The sequence below is a fragment of the Danio rerio genome, chromosome 10 (assembly GCF_049306965.1).
Source record: "Danio rerio strain Tuebingen ecotype United States chromosome 10, GRCz12tu, whole genome shotgun sequence".
Classification (NCBI taxonomy): Eukaryota; Metazoa; Chordata; class Actinopteri; order Cypriniformes; family Danionidae; genus Danio; species Danio rerio.
In genome coordinates this window covers 37,402,221-37,420,000 of record NC_133185.1, presented here as the reverse complement: position 1 = coordinate 37,420,000, position 17,780 = coordinate 37,402,221, and the positions used below count along the sequence as shown (strand labels likewise).

The following is a 17,780-nucleotide window of genomic DNA, read 5'->3' as shown; positions in this document are numbered from 1 at the left end:
GGAGATTTGGGGCTTTTAGTCGATGTGTTTGAAGCCAAAATATATTCTAAACGCTGGTAAACTGTGGAGTATTGAATGGTTTAATTGGACAGATTTATGTTCAGTCAGTTTTTTTAAGAGGTGTAGTCCAAAGAGGTTAGTTGATATAAATTAAGCCAAAAAATTACTTATTACTACTATTAATATTTTTTTTAGCATTATGTAAATATACATCAATAAATAAATGGTCAAATACAATAAAATAAATATACAATTGTCGTTTTATGGTAATTTGATACAATCTTTACACATTGTAAACTATTGACTTAACAGTATCAAATTACACTCACCGGTCACTTAATTAAGTACACCTGTCCAACTGCTCGTTAACGCAAATCAGCCAATCACATGGCAGCAACTCAATGCATTTAGGGATGTAGACATGGTCAAGACGATCTGCTGCAGTTCAAACCGAGCAACAGAATCTTCGAACATGGGATTGTTGTTGGTGCCAGACTGTCTGGTCTGAGTATTTCAGAAACTGCTGATGTACAGGGATTTTCACGCACAACCCTCTCTAGGGTTTTCTGAGAATGGTCCGAAAAAGAGAAAATATACAGTGAACGGCAGTTCTGTATACACAAATGCCTTGTTGATGCCAAAGATCAGAGGAGAATGGCCAGACTGGTTTGAGCTGATAGAAAGGCAAAAGTAACCCAAATAACCACTTGTTACTACCGAGGTATGCAGAAAAGACTCACTAAACACACAACATGTTTAACCTTGAGGCAGATGGGCTACAGCAGCAGAAAAACACACTGGGTGCCACTCCTGTCAGCTAACAACAGGAAACTGAGGCTACAATTTGCACAGGCTGACCAAAATTGGACAATAGAAGATTGGAATAATGTTGTCTGGTCTGATGAGTTTCAATTTCTGCTGCGGCATCAACAACAGGAAAGCATGGATCCGACCTCCCTATTATCAACATGTCAGGCTGGTGGTATAGTGGTGGAACGGTGTGGGGGATGTTTTCTTGGCACACTTTGGGCCCATTAGTACCTATAAAGCATCGTGTCAACGCCACAGCCTACCTTAGTATTGTTGCTGACCATGTCAATCCTTTTATGAGCACAGTGTACCCATCTTCTGATGGCTGCAGGATAATGCGCCAGCAGGATAACAAGTCATGTCATAAAGCCTGAATCATCTCAGACTGGTTTCTTGAACATGACAATGGGTTCACTGTACTCAAATGGCCTCCACAGTCACCAGAACTCAATCCAATAGAGCAACTTTGGGATGTGGTGGAACGGGAGACAAATCTGCAGCAACTACGTGATTGCTATCATGTCAATGTGGACCAAAATCTCTGAGGAATATTTCCAGTACCTTGTTGAATTTATGCCACAAAGGATTAAGTCTGTTCTGAAGGCAAATTGGGGTCCAACTTGGTACTAGTAAGGTGTACTTAATAAAGAGGCCGGTGAGTCTATGTGCCCATAGTTTTGGTTCTCAGAAACATCTTGTGACATGCATGTGTGCAGTTTTGGAGCATTTCAGAGTGTGCCATGTGTGAAAAGTGGTGTTTTTCGTGCCAGTGGTATTGATAGTAAACACGCAAACTCTTGCTCTTCACCTGCTGTATGAGGGCTCAAGCTATCTGGAGATACAGGTGCAATCTTCCCAATCTCTGAGTGACACTTCCTCAGCTGCCAACTGCAAGAATACAAGATCCTGAGATGTTGCTCAGAGCAGATTTCAGAGATTTTTATCATGACACTTCACATTTTCTGTATAATATGAAACCAAATGCAGATCTTTTCAGTAAGTCTGTTTAATTGCATTTCTGAGTGTTTGTATATAGTTTATTGTGTTAATGATAATGAGCAAGCGGACACCGGCAAAGAAAAGAATCAGGGAGCGACAAGTTTCCTTACCCTCTGGCATTATTCAATCAATCTATACTAAAAAAATATTCATGGGTACAGTGTCAATATAACCTATTATCTGAAGCAAATTCATAAAATGCATTTACTCTTTTATATCAAGAGTCAAATAGGCCATATAAACGGTGTCATATAGGCCATATAGTCTGAAAAAGCTCCAAAATGGCAGTACTAGATCTGCAACTAGACTGTAAAAAACATTTATCTGGACTGCTAATTTTTTCATGTTATGAATCAGTTTATTATCTGGACAAACTTTTAAAGATATAATTATAAATTATTTTACAATATTTATCAAAATTTATGAAATATTGTCTATATTGTTTTTCATTCTATTTATTATATGTTTTAAATGTTCTTCATGTGAAACAGAAATGTCAATATATCTGCCATTTGAAAGTCAATGAAGCTGATATAACAGTAAACATACAATGTTGGCCAATTATTAGCACACCTAACATATCTGAAAATGAAAACCTTTTTGCCCCCAAAACACAATAAAATTGTACTAATTCATAAATCATACAGATGGTTGCTTTGAGCACAGCAATTCTATCAGATGAGGTGAACTGTACTTCTTTTATTTACTTATCAACATTGTAGATAAACAAAGTTATGATCGCAATACTGCATTTTGTAGAATAAAAAGTAAATGGGATTTATTATAAATGTGTGTTTATTATTTGGAGCAATTACAAGGATGACACTATAAAAAAAGGTGCTGTGATTGTGGTGAGGCAGGCTACAAGTTTGCATGTTTATAATATTCAAGCAAAATATGCAATCATATAGTGTAAACAAATGTAACATTTTCACATAGTAGAATAACTTATGAATATACATATCAAATATACTGTAAACACGTTAAATATATTGAATCAAGTTGGTTTGGGTGTTGAAATACTTTTCTAAGAGGTGTAAATTTGTTTTTTTTTTGTGGGCAGTTTATGTCTGAGCACATTTTTATATGAAAAATGACTTAAATTTCATTCCTTCATTCATTCATTAATTTTCCTTCTTTCTTTGGTCGCCACAGCAGAATGAACCGCCCATTTATCCGACATAATTTTTATGTGGATGCCCTTCCAGCTGCAACCCAGCACTGGGAAACACCCATACACTCTCATACACTACAGGCAATTTAGTTAACTCAATTCACCTGTACCACGTATCTATGGACTTTTGGGGGAAATCAGAGCACCCGAAGGAAACCCACGCCAACATGTGGAGAACATGCAGACTCCACACAAATGCCAACTAGCCCAGCCGGGACTCAAACCAGCGACCTTCTTGCAGTGAGGCGAACATGCTAGCCACTGAACCACCAAGTCACCCTTAAATTTCTTTATGATTGCTCCATTTTATGGTCTATTCATAATGATGGCTATATTATACTATAACATATAAAACTATAATACAACTGAAGCCTCTCTTAAAGGGGTAGTAAATTAATTGTCAGAAATTTCATTTGTCACAAAGTAGTTTACGTTTCTATCCCCTGTTAAACACAAAATAAGTTATTTAGAAAAAATGTTGGAAAGTCAATGGTTACTGGTTTCTAACATTCTTCCATTTTATGGCCTATTCATAATGATGGCTGTACACCTCCAGCAGGATAACGTGCCATGTCATAAAGATGACAGACTGGTTTCTTGAACATGACAATGAGCATACTCCAATGGCCTCCACAGTCACCGGACTCAATCCAATAGAGCACCTTTGAGATGTGGTGGAATGGGAGATTCACACCATGGGTGTGCAGCCAAGAAATCTGCAGCAACTGCTATCATGTCAATATGGACCAAAATCTTGTTGAATCTATGCCAACTGCTAACTTTGTACTAGTAAGTTGTACCTAATAAAGTGGCCAGTGACTATAATATACTATACCAAGTTGATATGTCATTCACAAAAACAACCTATCCCTTCAGATATGCCAAGTGTACTAATAATTTCGGCTACCAATGTATATATACTACTACTATTTCGAGTAATTCTATGATCTACTACTGTTTCTACATGCAGATCAAACATTTGGAGCTGCTCTGCTCCTTATTAAACTTTGCAGTTAGTTTTTTGCTTATGATAGACATCATCAGCACCAATCATAGAGTTAAAAGATGTGGTGAACTTTCTCTTCATCTTATCTCTCTCTCTCTCTCTCTCTCTCTCTCTCTCTCTCTCTCTCTCTTTGTCTCTTTCTTCTCCTATCTGCTCTCGATTCCACTTTAACTCTCGTCAGATCACTGGTCCTCATTAGTGCGTTTGGCTCACTAACAGTCCAGAAAGCCGCAGGGCTGTAGATGTAGATTAGATAGATGTGATGGACTCATCCGTGCTGCACTGGGTGCTGGAGAAGCTGAGGGAAGATCTGGCACTGATGTCTGCCGTAATCTGCTTAAAAAATCAGCCCTTGCTGTTTTATTGCATTAATGTCGGTGTTTCTGGCTTGTGCTCTCCTTCTTAAGTGTTTTACAGGGCAGTGAAAAGTTATGTTAATGTCTGTTTTTGGGGATGTCTTCTATGCTCACTGAGACTGTACATTTGTGTTGTTAAATATTTTGTATCCAAGTTTACTCTCAGTGCTGGAAGGGTATTTGCAGAGTAAAGCGTATTCCAGAGTAATTGGCGGTTCATTCTGCTGTGGTGACTCATTATAAATTGAGGAGTAATCTGATCGAAAGTGAGGAATTTGGATTTTTTTGCTTGACTGTGTTTAAAAATGTATTCAATTCTTGTGATGGCGAAGATGAATTTCTAATTGTAATTTCTTTTATGTTTCTTTTATTTAGTTAAATATACAATTTTAACAATGCAGATAAAGAAAAACAAAAACAAAGAACAATAATATGAGATATTGTACATAGGCATATCAAATGTATAGTAGATAGAAGGATAATTGATGCATTATACTTGCATACAATATACACATTTCTCAGTGCATTCATTCATTCATTCATTTTTTTTTTTCAGCTTAGTACCATTATTAATCCGGGGTCACCACAGCGGAATGACCCGCCAACTTATCCAGCACATTTTTTACACAGCGGATGCCCTTCCAGCTGCAACCCATCTCTAGGAAACATCCATACATACTGATTCACACTCATACACTACGGACAATTTAGCCTACCCAATTCACCTGTACCACATGTCTTAGGACTGTGGGGGAAACCGGAGCACCCGGAGGAAACCCACGCAATCGCAGGGAGAACATACAAACTCAACACAGAAATTCCAACTGACCCAGCCGAGGCTCGAACCAGCGACTTTCTTGCTGTGAGGCGACAGCACTACCTACTGCGTCACTGCGTCTATCTCAGTGCATAGAATTATAAATAAAAACAAACAAAATACTAATTAAATAAAATCTAACATGCACAACTTGGCAACAACGCCAAATTGGTTACAATTTTTTTTTTTTGAAATTGCAGTTTAAGCCAATTCTTAATTACAGTTAAAGTTAGAATTATTAGCTCCCGTTTAGTTTTCCTCTAATTTCTGTTTAACTGAGAGTTTTTTTAAACACATTTCTAAACATAATAGTTTTAATAACTCATTTCTACAAACTGATTTATTTTATTTTTTTGCCATGATGACAGTAAATAATATTTTATTATATATTTTTCAAGACACTTCTATACAGCTAAAGTGACATTTAAAGTCTAACTATGGTAATTAGGTTAACTAGGCAGGTTAGGGTAATTAGGCAAGTTATTGTATGACGATGGTTTGTTCTGTAGAATATCGAGAAAAAAAAAATGAGCTTAAAGGGGCTTTATAATATTGACCTTCAAATGGTTTTTAAAAAAGTAAAAACTGCTTTTATTCTTGCCGAAATAAAACAAATAAGACTTTCTCCAGAAGAAAAAAAACGTTATAAGACATACTATGAACATTTCCTTGCTATATTAAACACCATTTGGAAAATATTTAAAAAGGGGGAAAAAAAACTCAATGGGGGGCTAATAATTATGACTTTAACTGTACAGTACATGCTAGAAGGAAAATCTTACATAAATATTGACATATTGACCCCCCCCCCCCCCCCCCCCCCCGAAAACAAAAACAAAAAAAGCAGGAAACGTAGCCTGGTGGTGACCCAACATTTAAAAAGCACTCACGTAATTATATTATTGTCTTATTCAGATTAAGACAAATAACTGTTACTGATGTCCATCATACATTTTAAAAAAGCACCCGCTCCATTTTCTTTGTATACTGTATATTTCACTGGAACGCATTAACTCTACAGGTGCCTGATTGTTAGCTGTGGACTAGCTGGTCTAGACTAACTGCTCTATGTCTAGACTATCTCCCATAAAGTATACTTCAGATTGAAGCATCACACGGTCCTTCAAAAAGAGTTTCAACATGCTTGATGATCAGACAATATATTGTTATTATCATTTAAAAAAACACACACAATTGTACTGCCTAATATTTTTGTGTAAACTGACCCATTGTTTGATTAAATAAGTATAAATGAACGTCTGTTTGAAAATAATGTAATGTTTCTATTGAAAAAGTATTTATTTCTTTAATTGGCCATGTTTGCTTTTAAATAAATATGCTTTTTATAAAATATAAAAAAGTATATAAAAATGTTTTGCTGATATCTAATGAAATAAAAGTTTTGTTACACACATGTTCTAAAAAGTTTACAAAGCAAACAAAATTATGTTGTCAGAATGATGCAAAAATAACTGAAAATACATGCCAGGCCTCCCAGTGATGGGTTGTAGCTGGAAGGGCATCCGTTGCATAAAACATATGCTAGATAAGTTGGCGGTTCATTCCACTGTGGCGACACCAGATTAATAAAATGACCACCTAAAAATAAAATGAATTAATTAATTTATGCATGCCAGGCCAGTAGGGGGTGATAATACTCTGTTATGAAACATTGTGTTTGCATAATTGCTCATGCATATAGATTTCGCAATATGCCATTTGTGTAGTTTGCATGGTCGTGACTATAGTAAATGGTAAATTAATGTATTTAAATAATTCATGCTTTTATGCTTTTTTGAAAACTAACAGCTCAAAACACTTTCTATTTTGCAAAAGAGACTTAAATGCTTTGATATGAATGTAATATTTTTGTAGTTGTCTTTAAAATAAGCTAGTAAATTTAAAAAAAATGTTATTAAACAGAAATTCTTAATCCATAACATTGACATATCCTTCACTTTTTATCCATCTGCAGAAGAAGGAAAGGGAGTGCATGCAGCTGCGCATTGGGATTCTGAGGTGTGAGTTGGAGAGACAGAAGAAGGCACTGACGAGAGAAATGGACGTGATGCAGAAAGAGAGAGCACAGCTTATTAAGAAAGGTAATCAAATTCACCATTCAACTTCACACTTTGGTCTAAAACATCACTGTGTCTACTTAAATGGCCTCATTAGTAGATACAAAACCTGCTAATTCAGCGGCTCATTAAAGGGATAGTTGACCCAAAAGTTAAAATTTACACTAGTTTCCGATTATTTGCAAGATGACATGTTATCCTGCTGAAAGTAGTCATCATTTGCTACAACTAAAATTAGTGTTTTAAACGTGACATTGAATTCACTGTACTCAAATGGGCTCCAAAGTAGTGTTGTCAAGATACTGGAATTTATAACTATGAAACTTTGATACCAATAAAAATAGAAAAATATCAATATTTGCTACCATTTTCAAAACTGCCAGGAAACCACGCCACATATAATATATAATTACTCAAAATAATTAGGTTATAAAAACGTATTTTCCGATTAAAACAAACATGATTCAGCAATACCGCACAACTGACAAGCCAACTGCAGAGAAAAAAGCAACCAAAGAAATTGCGTAAACTGCAATGATTACTTTTTCTGAAGTTATGCCTTTCTTTTTTGCACTTATAATTGCGTATTAAATGTTAAATAAATAATAACAGATAGGCCTACAAGAGTGTTTCGAGTGTGTGTGTTTTTTTCCACCAACTACTTGTGTTGAGTGTTTTAACACTGAACGCGCTTTTTTTCCAAAACTGAAAGTTGCATCATCTGACTGGCACCATTCCAGTTTCAATTGAGATAATGGTCAATTTAGATGAGCCAATATTCAAACATTTTTCAGAAACTTCATCTCACTCTCACTGTCATCCAGTCATCCAATCGCAGACGCCACACAAGCGTCAAGTCACAGCATTCATTCATTTATTCATTTTCTTTTCAGCTTAGACACTGGGTCGCCACAGCGGAATGAACCGGCAACTTATCCAGCATATGTTTCCAGCTGCATACGCTCTCATTCACACACATACTCTATGGACAATTTTAGCTTACCCAATTCACCTGTACCACATGTCTTTGGACTTGTGGGGGAAACCAGAGCACCAGGAGGAAACCCACTCAAACACGTGAAGAACATGCAAACTCCACACAGAAATGACAACTGACCTAGCTGAGACTCGAAACAGCTGTTGTTCACAAACCAAAGGCCTTCTCAACTAAAACTGGTAAAACAGCCCTTGCTGTCTTTTCACTGAATACCGAGGAGTTTGTGTTGTGGCGAGAGCGTGAGATAGCAAAGTCGGGACTGAAACTATCCAACTGAAAGATTGTATTGTTTTTAATATTCCAGTATCGATACTTATCGAAGTATCAATGTTTTTGACAACACCACTCCACAGTCACCAGATCTCAATCCAGCTTTGGGATGTGCTGGAATGGGAAATTGGTGTCATGAATATGCTGCCAATCAAAATCCAGTACCTTACTGAATCAAACCGCAAAAATTTAACAGAGTTTTGTGGGTAAAACCCAGTTGTAGCTAAATATACATTTCCGAACTTCTTTCTCTATAGTGTTGTTACACCAATGGTTAATATCCCCACACATCTGCAATCGGGCAGCGTTCTCTTCCAGAAGTGTGTGTCAGAATGAATGTGTTGCGAAACTCTTCATCTTGTTTTTCACTGATGTAAGTTCATGTGCACTTTAGGGAACCATATAGAGTTCCATCTGCTAAAATGTATTTCCATATCTAAAACGCCGGCTGTCCACATTCTCATGTAAATGGGATTCCGTGCCTAGAATTGAGCAAGGCAGTTGTTTTACGTCTAACCTGCCTTCATACAACATGAGTCCAGATTCAAGACATTTTTCTGTTCTTGCATAAATGGAAGAAGTTGTAGGAAACGACACAATTGCAGCCAATCAGAACATATGGATAGTCGTGGATTTGATTATTACTGAATGTCATTGCAACTTGATATCCATCTCTGCTGACCAAGAAATGATGTGTACTGTATGGCATTACTAGCATTTGTTTTGCAGATGAAAAATTTTTGTTGAAAAAGTTTCTTTGCCAAGTTTTACACACCTATCTTGGCAAACATTTGATTTTACGGTTTTGTAATTGAATCAAGTACGCTGTAAAAATGAAGAGTTCCACTCAATTCCTTCATAATGTCTCAACACAAATCGATTAAGTTAACTTAATCAAGCATATTATGCTTTAGGAGACTCAAACACATACAGCAGATGTATAGTAACGAAGTAGAACTACTTCACTACTGTTCTTAAGTACGAAAAGGCAGTATCTGTACTCTACTGGAGTATTGTTTTTTCCTCTTACTTTCTACTTTAACTTCAGAACATATTTTTAATGAGTTTAATACTTTTACTCTTATAGATTTTTTTATGTGCTGCATCTCTACTTGTTACTAGGGGTGTCAAAATTATTGATATCGGTACAGTAATAGATCATAACCGGTTATTACGTACTGACGTCATTTATCTCCTATGCGTGATGTTGCAGTAGAATAGTATGGCGAAGGAGGCGAGGGTGAGTAAATAACGCTCTTACTACAATAAAGGCAGCACAGCACACAAGCCGCTATTTCACTATTACAGAGAAATGCTGTAAAACTCAATCTATACATCTCTCTCTCACTTTGGACATTTGACCCGCTGGCCTGTTTTTGAGGTAACTTTTTCTCTCCTCTTGGCTGTTAAAGTGATACTTATGGATTCAGACACAAGCGTGCCAGAGGTGCAAGTTTTCTTCACTGTGTCTATTGTGGATAACCTGTGATAACTGCGTATTATGCGCATATAGACTGTAACCGTGGCTGTTCTTCTCTCCATCAGTGAACAGTGCTTTAATTTCTAAAGCAGATCGCAGTCCTTTCTGTTGAGCAGGTAAAGACAATAACCAATCATAGGGGTGTAAGACCTTGCCTGTCTGCGCTCAAAAAAGAAGCGGGAGAATATTTACATTCGTTAAGGAGTTTTGTTTGATGCATTCAGAAAGAGTGTTTTCTTTGAGCGGGTCAAATTAAGGGTACAGTTCTTATATCCTACTGTTGTATTAAAGAACAAAATTGGATCACAAATCATATATTAATACATTTATAGATTTTGATAAAAAAAATATTGTGTTGTGAAGAAAAATCTAATTGTGTATGGAAAGCATGATCAATGCACAGAGATATTAAAATGAAATGAATCAATGGCATGATAATCGTGACCAAACCGAACAGTGAGACCAGTGTAGATTCCCACCTCTACTCGTTACAATTAAAGACCTTTTTACTTGGTTACTGCATGGAGGGGGCCATAGCGACCAGCATCTTCCAGTAGAATCTTTAGAACTCTGTTTACAACTGGTAGTTTGCTCACCGAAAATGGGTTTCAATAGTGTTTTGAGTGTTTTTGTGACATACAATTTTCAAAGGTGTGTGTTAAAGCTGTTATAATCTTTCAGATCTGTGGTTCAAGCGTGAGAGAAAAGCGTTTTCATAAGCCATGTTTTTTTTTGTTTTGCTTAATCACGTGCCCCAAAAAAGATGTTTAAAATAAACAACAAAATATGATGTCTTTTGACTGCTTTCTTTAATAACTATGTTCCACAATACTTTTACTTTTAATACTTGAGTAGTAAATTTTAAAATAAACTAATTGCAATACTTAAGTACAAACAATGTTGAATACTTTAGTACTTCCACTTAAGTATGATGCTTAAAGAGCACTTTAACTTCTACTCAAGTCACTTTTTTGATAGAGCACTTGTACTTATACTTAAGTCTGGGTCTCTAGTACTTTATAAAGAACATTACTAAATTTAATTAGGTTGTTTATATTCAGCCTATATAAGTTGCTTGCATTAAAAAAAAATAACAACATAGTAAATCCAATGAATCTTTTTTTTTCAGTGCATGCCGCTCACATTTCACTCGAAAAATGTTTAGTTGCTACAATGATAAATCTTTTTGCATGAAAAAGGCACTTCTGGCCGCTCCAGACCACCACCAGCAGCACCAGCAGCAGTCGTGTTTGTTGTGATTTAGTGCTCTCATTATTCTCTTCTGTTACTCTACACTGCTTCCATCAAAGATCCAGACTGTGCAGGCGGACATTGAACATTCTGCGTTTATCCGGAGCTTAAGTTCCTTACCGCCCCATTCGTCACGGCCCCCCGCCATTCATGTTTGATTTCTGCTCTTTATATTTGCCCAGTGTTGTGTATGGTGCGAAGAGGTGAGCTTGACTGATGTGCTGGCCGCTTGTTTGGCTTGAAGGCTGGGCTGCGTATTGTGGCTTCATAAAGAATACATAACGCACATGCTTGCTCAACCCCAGGATGATTGAGTGGCCTGGCACTTGGCATCCCACAATGCATTGTGTTGGTGACCTCCTAGTGTGTGGAAACAAACAACGGATTTGGGGTTCAGGAAAAGGTCTGTTGTAGATGGATGACGTGGAGAAGGATCTTGGCCTGTCCTGACTGGAGCTGAAGGGAGTGGCATGTTCATATTCACATTTACAGTCATACAGTATACAGGGACAGATTTTTAAAGAGCAGATAAAAAACTGTGTGTTTAAACTGGAGAGAGAGGAAGAGATGTTGATGGCACACCGCTTGACCCCCTGCTTCACTCACTGCTGGAGTTATTGGTCCTTTTTTTCTTCTTTTTTTCTTTTCTTTTCTCTTTTCTTTCTTTCTTTCTCTCATTTCCCTTTCTTTCTTTTTTTCTTTCTTTCTATCTTTCTTTCTTTCTTTCTCTCATTTTCTTTCTTTCTTTCTTTCTTTCTTTCTTTCTTTCTTTCTTTCTTTCTTTCTTTCTCTCATTTCCTTTCTTTCTTTCTTTCTTTCTTTCTTTGTCTCTGACTTTGTCTTTTTTTGACTAGATGTCTAAGAAATAAGAACGCAAACATTCCAGACCACAGTGTTTGACATAAAAACACACTCACACCAACAGTTGGTCACTGTGGTAATACAGTAATACATACATGACATACACACACACATACACACAAAATTGAGTTTACCTACTCTCTCATGCTCTCTCTCTCTCTCTCTCTCTCTCTCTCTCTCTCTCTCTCTCTCTCTCACGCTCTCTCTCTCTCTCTCTCTCTCTCTCTCTCTCTTATTTCTTTGTTGTTTCTTTTTGGCTTTCTTTCTTTTTTTCTGTCTTTCTTTCATTAAATTTATTGTATTTCTAATATCCTTTTAACTACCTCACCAAGAAAGCAATTGTTTAGATTGCACTTCTTATAATGTCTCTAGTTAACATGTTATGCTTGTTAGATTTTTTTGTAAACCAACAATGCTGTGTTTGTAAACCATTATTTAAAACCGTCAAAGAGCTGGCAGTCAAAGGGTTAAACTGTTAAACTACTATTTTTTAAATAAAATATATAATTATATACATTATAAAATATGTGATATATATATATATATATATATATATATATATATATATATATATATATATATATATATATATATATATAATTTTTATAAATATGTAGTTATTATTTTAATGATGTTTTATTAATTTTTTCATTGTTATTTTTCATAATCGGTTTCACTTTAATGTATTTATATATATATATATATATATATATATATATATATATATATATATATATATATACATATATACATGTGTGTGTGTGTGTGTGTGTGTGTGTGTGTGTGTGTGTGTGTGTGTGTGTGTATATATATATATAGTACTTGATACAATAATTTTAGTTAACAATAACACTGTTGGAAAAAACATACAGTTTTTTATAATTTATGCACAGTTTTTGGTTTTGTCCAAAACAAATACTTACAAAAACTGGAACAAGGACCTTTATGTTCAAATTAAATTAAGTGAACTTTTATATTCCATTTCTACAGGGCAATGAAATTAATTTGAGGTACCAACCAACTAACCAACTAACTAACTATTCTAATGCTTTAAAGCAGTGGTTCTCAAACTGTGGTACAAGAACCACTAGTGATACACAGACTTACCTCTAGTGATACGTGGAGGAATGAAATATGTCATGTACATGCTACACACCTTTCAAAATTTATCTAAAATGATGTTTATAATATGCCATATATGACATATTGCCTATATTTCTGAGGTAATCTGCCATGTATTTTAACTGTGCAGAGTTGTAGCTGCTTTACTGGGCCTACTACACTACTGTATTTCAATACTGTTTATTTTGATGGTACTTGGAGAGACATTTTGTTTCTGAGGTGTACTTGATGAAAAAAGTTTGAGAACCACTGCTTTAAAGTACATGTATTTTAGTTAGTGTAATGATTATATTTGGGCATGTGTGAGGTTTGATTGTTAACAGTTAACGTAATATCCTGTAATGAATGTAATGTTTTGTGTTTCCTTTTATTACGAATGTCTGTTTGCAAGAAAACAGAGAAAATCTCTGTCTTCCGGGAGAGAAACAAGAGATCCCAATTTTTTCTTTTTTTTTGGTCCTGTCCCCCTCAGTTAATTCCTGCCTTTCCCATTCCTGCTAACAAATCCCCCACACCCAAATTTCATTTAAACACTAATGGTCCTTTAAGCTATTGTCAGTCAGCACTTATTTACTGTGATACAAACCTTGCCAGCATTCGGGAGAAAACTGCATGAAAGCCTCCCTCCCAAAACTACCGTAGTTTATCCCACTTACAAAGGGGAGATTGCCAGAAATTGCAGAAAATGACTTAAGTGTAACCACGTCTCATCTCTGTTTAATGTACAGAGCTGCAGTCATGCGCTCTCGTTCTGGTCACTGAGCGCTTCCTCATTTCCATTGAAGCCCGGAATAAAGCTTTACAGGGTCGAGCCTCCTGTCACCGTTTCCCTCGCTCTAATTTCTCCCCACGTTCGTGCACATGTTGTAAATTATGCCCATAAAGGCGAATTTGACATTGTTATGATCGGTAGTTGTGCTAGGGACCATGGAGCTGTAAACGTCAGATGCGGAGGCGCTCCAAAAATTAAGATGAAAAAAAAGTGTAACAGAGCGAGAGGACAGGCTTTTATGAGAGTTTTTGGCCATTAGAACAAAAACACCTGCAAAACACCTGCTTGCTCATTTAGATTTCCTGTTGTTTAGATCGAATAATAATCACTGAGGCATTTTATTTTAGTCTTGTAATTATTGGTGAAAAGCAAAATCTTCACTAGTCAATGAAATTAACTGGCTGTGTACTAATTTGAATTAGATTATTTTATTACCCTGCTGTAAGCAAAAAGCGCATTTACTTACTACATGTACTATCACCACATAAATAGTTAAGATTTGATTGATTTGAGAGGAATTTTTTGAAAGACTATTACAAAAAGATGATTACCAATTTGGTGAGTTGATTCCTTTCTGATTTTAATAGTTAATGGTTTCTTTCTTTCTTTCTTTTTTTTTTTTTTTTTTAACTTATTGCAGTTTCCAAATTTACATACAAATGTATGGTATATAGGGTTTTCCACAATGGGTACACAAAACAACCAAACATTAGAATCCAGAATTTGTAGAAATAAAATAAATATAAAATACAAAACAATTCCACAAGTAAATAAATACAAAATTGACATTAATGATTCAAGGACATTAACAGAACAATTAAAACAATATTATTTTATTTATCATCAAAAAATAAACTAATTAAAAAATATTTAATATCCATTTTCTCCATGTCTCATGAAAATCCTCAGTCTGTAAACAACGATTCATTGTTAGCCTCTCCATCTTATATATTTTATAAATTATGTCTAGCAAGTCACTAATTTGAGGTATTTCGAGCTGTAACCTTTTTTGGTTATGGCTTTTTTTACAGGATATCAGCAAAATTTTCATATTTTTTGTCAGATTTTTCTTCAAACATAGGATATGTGAGGCCTAAGTTTAGCGTTGTGAAAGAAAAATCAATGGAGATTTGAAAAACATTCTCTAAATATTTCTGAATTTCTTGCTGATATGCCTGATTGTTTTAAACATTTCCAGAATATACAGTTGAAGTACGAATTATTAGCCCCCCTGTTTTTTTTCCTTCCAATTTCTGTTTAACGAAGAGAAGATTTTTTCTTTATATTTCTAAACATAATTGTTTAAATAACTCATTTCTAATAAAAAATTTATTTACTTTGCCATAATGACAGTAAATAATATTTTATTAGATATTTTTCAAGACACTTCTATACAGCCTAAAGTGACATTTAAAGGCTTAACTAGGTTTATTAGGTTAACTAGGCAGGTTAGGGTAATTAGGCAAGTTATTGTATAACGATGGTTTGTTTTGTAGACTATCGAAAAAACTGTAAAAATTTCCTCGCTCTGTTCAACATCATTTGGAAAATATTTCAAATTCAAAAGAAATTCAAAGTGGGGCTATTTATTCTGACTTCAACTGTATGTGTATGATTGGCTTCTTAGCGATGTGACCATTTGAGTCACATAGTCTCCAGCAGGCTGCATTTTTGTAAGTATCTCTTTGGCTCAGGGGTGACCAAAAAAATAAATGATTTTTTCCAAACAAATTCCCTCCAGACTGAAGAGAAAACTGCTGATTTCAAGTACATTTTTATATATAATTATAATTGTAAATTTTATATATATATATATATATATATATATATATATATATATATATATATATATATATATATATATATATATATATATATATATATAAATACATAATTGACTTTTCTTATGGAGTTAGTTTGCATTAAAGTTTTTTTTAAAGGGAGGAGCTACTAGGTCCCACCTTCTGTTTATTTTTCATTTGAGATTACATCAAACATTAAATAAAAAATGCACTTCCAAAGCACTTCACATGATCTTTAAGGCAAATCGAATAAACAAGTTTATTATTAGAAACCGTAATTTTTTACTTAACCCAATATAAAAATGTACTTTTTTTTTTTTCCTATACTGATTCGAACAAGCTGGTGGTTCAGATTTTTACTTGCCTTGCCAACATTTTCACTGGCCTCACCAAAAAAAAGAAGAAGTTCGTAGCTATTTCTTAGCCACATGTTTTAAATAATGTGTCAAAAGCCAAACAAAATTGTACACAAACTGTACACTTTTTACAGTATTCAGCATAATAAAAAAATACAATTGTAACTAAATTTAAAAATCTATTTGAAATCTAAAAAAATCGTTGGCTGGAATTATGAATTATAGGCTTAAATTATAGAGGAAGAACAGATGAACTGAGACTGCAGTCTGATCATGAAGCAGATCAATGTTGATCTTTCTTTCGAGGTGTCAGTGCAGAAATGAACAAGACAATAGGCCTAATACAAAATATTATAAGATAAAAAATATGGAAAAATTATCAGATGGTAATTTCTGTCAATTGTCATAAAGGATAAACAGCACTAGTGTGACATCGCGCCCCATCATAAATGACATACCGCCCTATCATAATTCTCTCTTCATATAGCCGTATATATTACATATCCATAATACCATGTGATAAAGCCTGATTTGGATCATTTTACTTTCTCACTACAATTGTTCTGTTTCAATTGAGCTGAGACCACCTTATTCTGCCAATCTCAGACCATTTGATTTGGCACGGATCCGAGCGCCATTGTTGGATTCACGTATGCCAAAGTAACCGCGCTAACTGTGCAAACAAGACCGAAACAAACATCAAAGTGTGAAAGCACCCAAAGACTGTATTTGTGCTCAGTTGACAAACAGTTGCAGCCAAATTAAACGTTAGTGATAAGGCCGCACTGACACGATTGGGCTAGTAACCATTCCGTTCTACTGTCCTGAGCATCTTGGACGCTAGCCTCGGGCCATCGGGCAGTCCTTATTGTCGAGCCCTGATTTTGATTGAAAGACACTGTAGTTTCACTCTTTCAGTGTATAGTATTTTTTTTCTTTCTGACTAATCTCAAATGTCTAGCAATTTCCAACAAAATATCTTTGAAATGTTTGGAACCACTTGAAGTTGAGTAAATAATGACAGAATTGAAATTTGTGTGTACTGTCTCTTTAAATATTGTTGCAGTTTATTTTTTATATCCATACAGTCATGGTCTGTCATCCAGTATTGTTTTTATGATCCCCAATAATTCCATCCTATGACTTCATACAACTGCTGAAACTTCAAAACATCAATTTTTCACGTTTCACCCCAGAACGAAGAGCGAGGGCAAGTAAACGCTGACAGAATTGATATTATTGGATGAACTCTTTCTTTAACCTCCGTTGAAGTCTTTCTGACAGTAGTGTTTAGGAAAAGGTGCGGGCAGCGCAGAGGAGGCCTAAACCTGGTGCTGACAACTCTGATGGCCGACGGAGGCGATATTACTAAAGCAGAGTGCGTCATAGGGGATCGTTTAAACAGAACAAAAGCATTTAGGCCACTCCGTCTTTTCTCCAAGCCTCTGGCACTTTCTTTTTTTCTCCTGCCGACTCGTCCTAATGAGAGGTTCAAGGCTTTGCATATGGGACCGCTTTGCTCGAGCGACAATGATCTCTCTTCCAATTTTCCTGGTTCACACCTCCCATGTCTTCTGAAAGACAGCACGAGGGTCTGGGACGTCCCGCCAAGCGTGGCTTTAGGACAGA

At 35.5% G+C, this 17,780-nt stretch overlaps 1 protein-coding gene across 5 annotated transcripts in view; it reads left to right on the top strand.

Moving 5' to 3' along the window:
- Positions 1-17,780, top strand: part of uvrag (UV radiation resistance associated gene) — a 230,272-nt gene that overhangs the window by 73,917 nt on the left and 138,575 nt on the right. For all 5 annotated transcript variants that reach the window (XR_012385850.1, XR_012385849.1, NM_201069.1 and 2 more), the window contains 1 exon segment: positions 7,138-7,264. Coding sequence is in view for 3 of the 5 variants with exons in the window: in NM_201069.1 (NP_957363.1) it covers positions 7,138-7,264 (127 nt within the window). In the remaining 2 variants the exon portion in view is untranslated.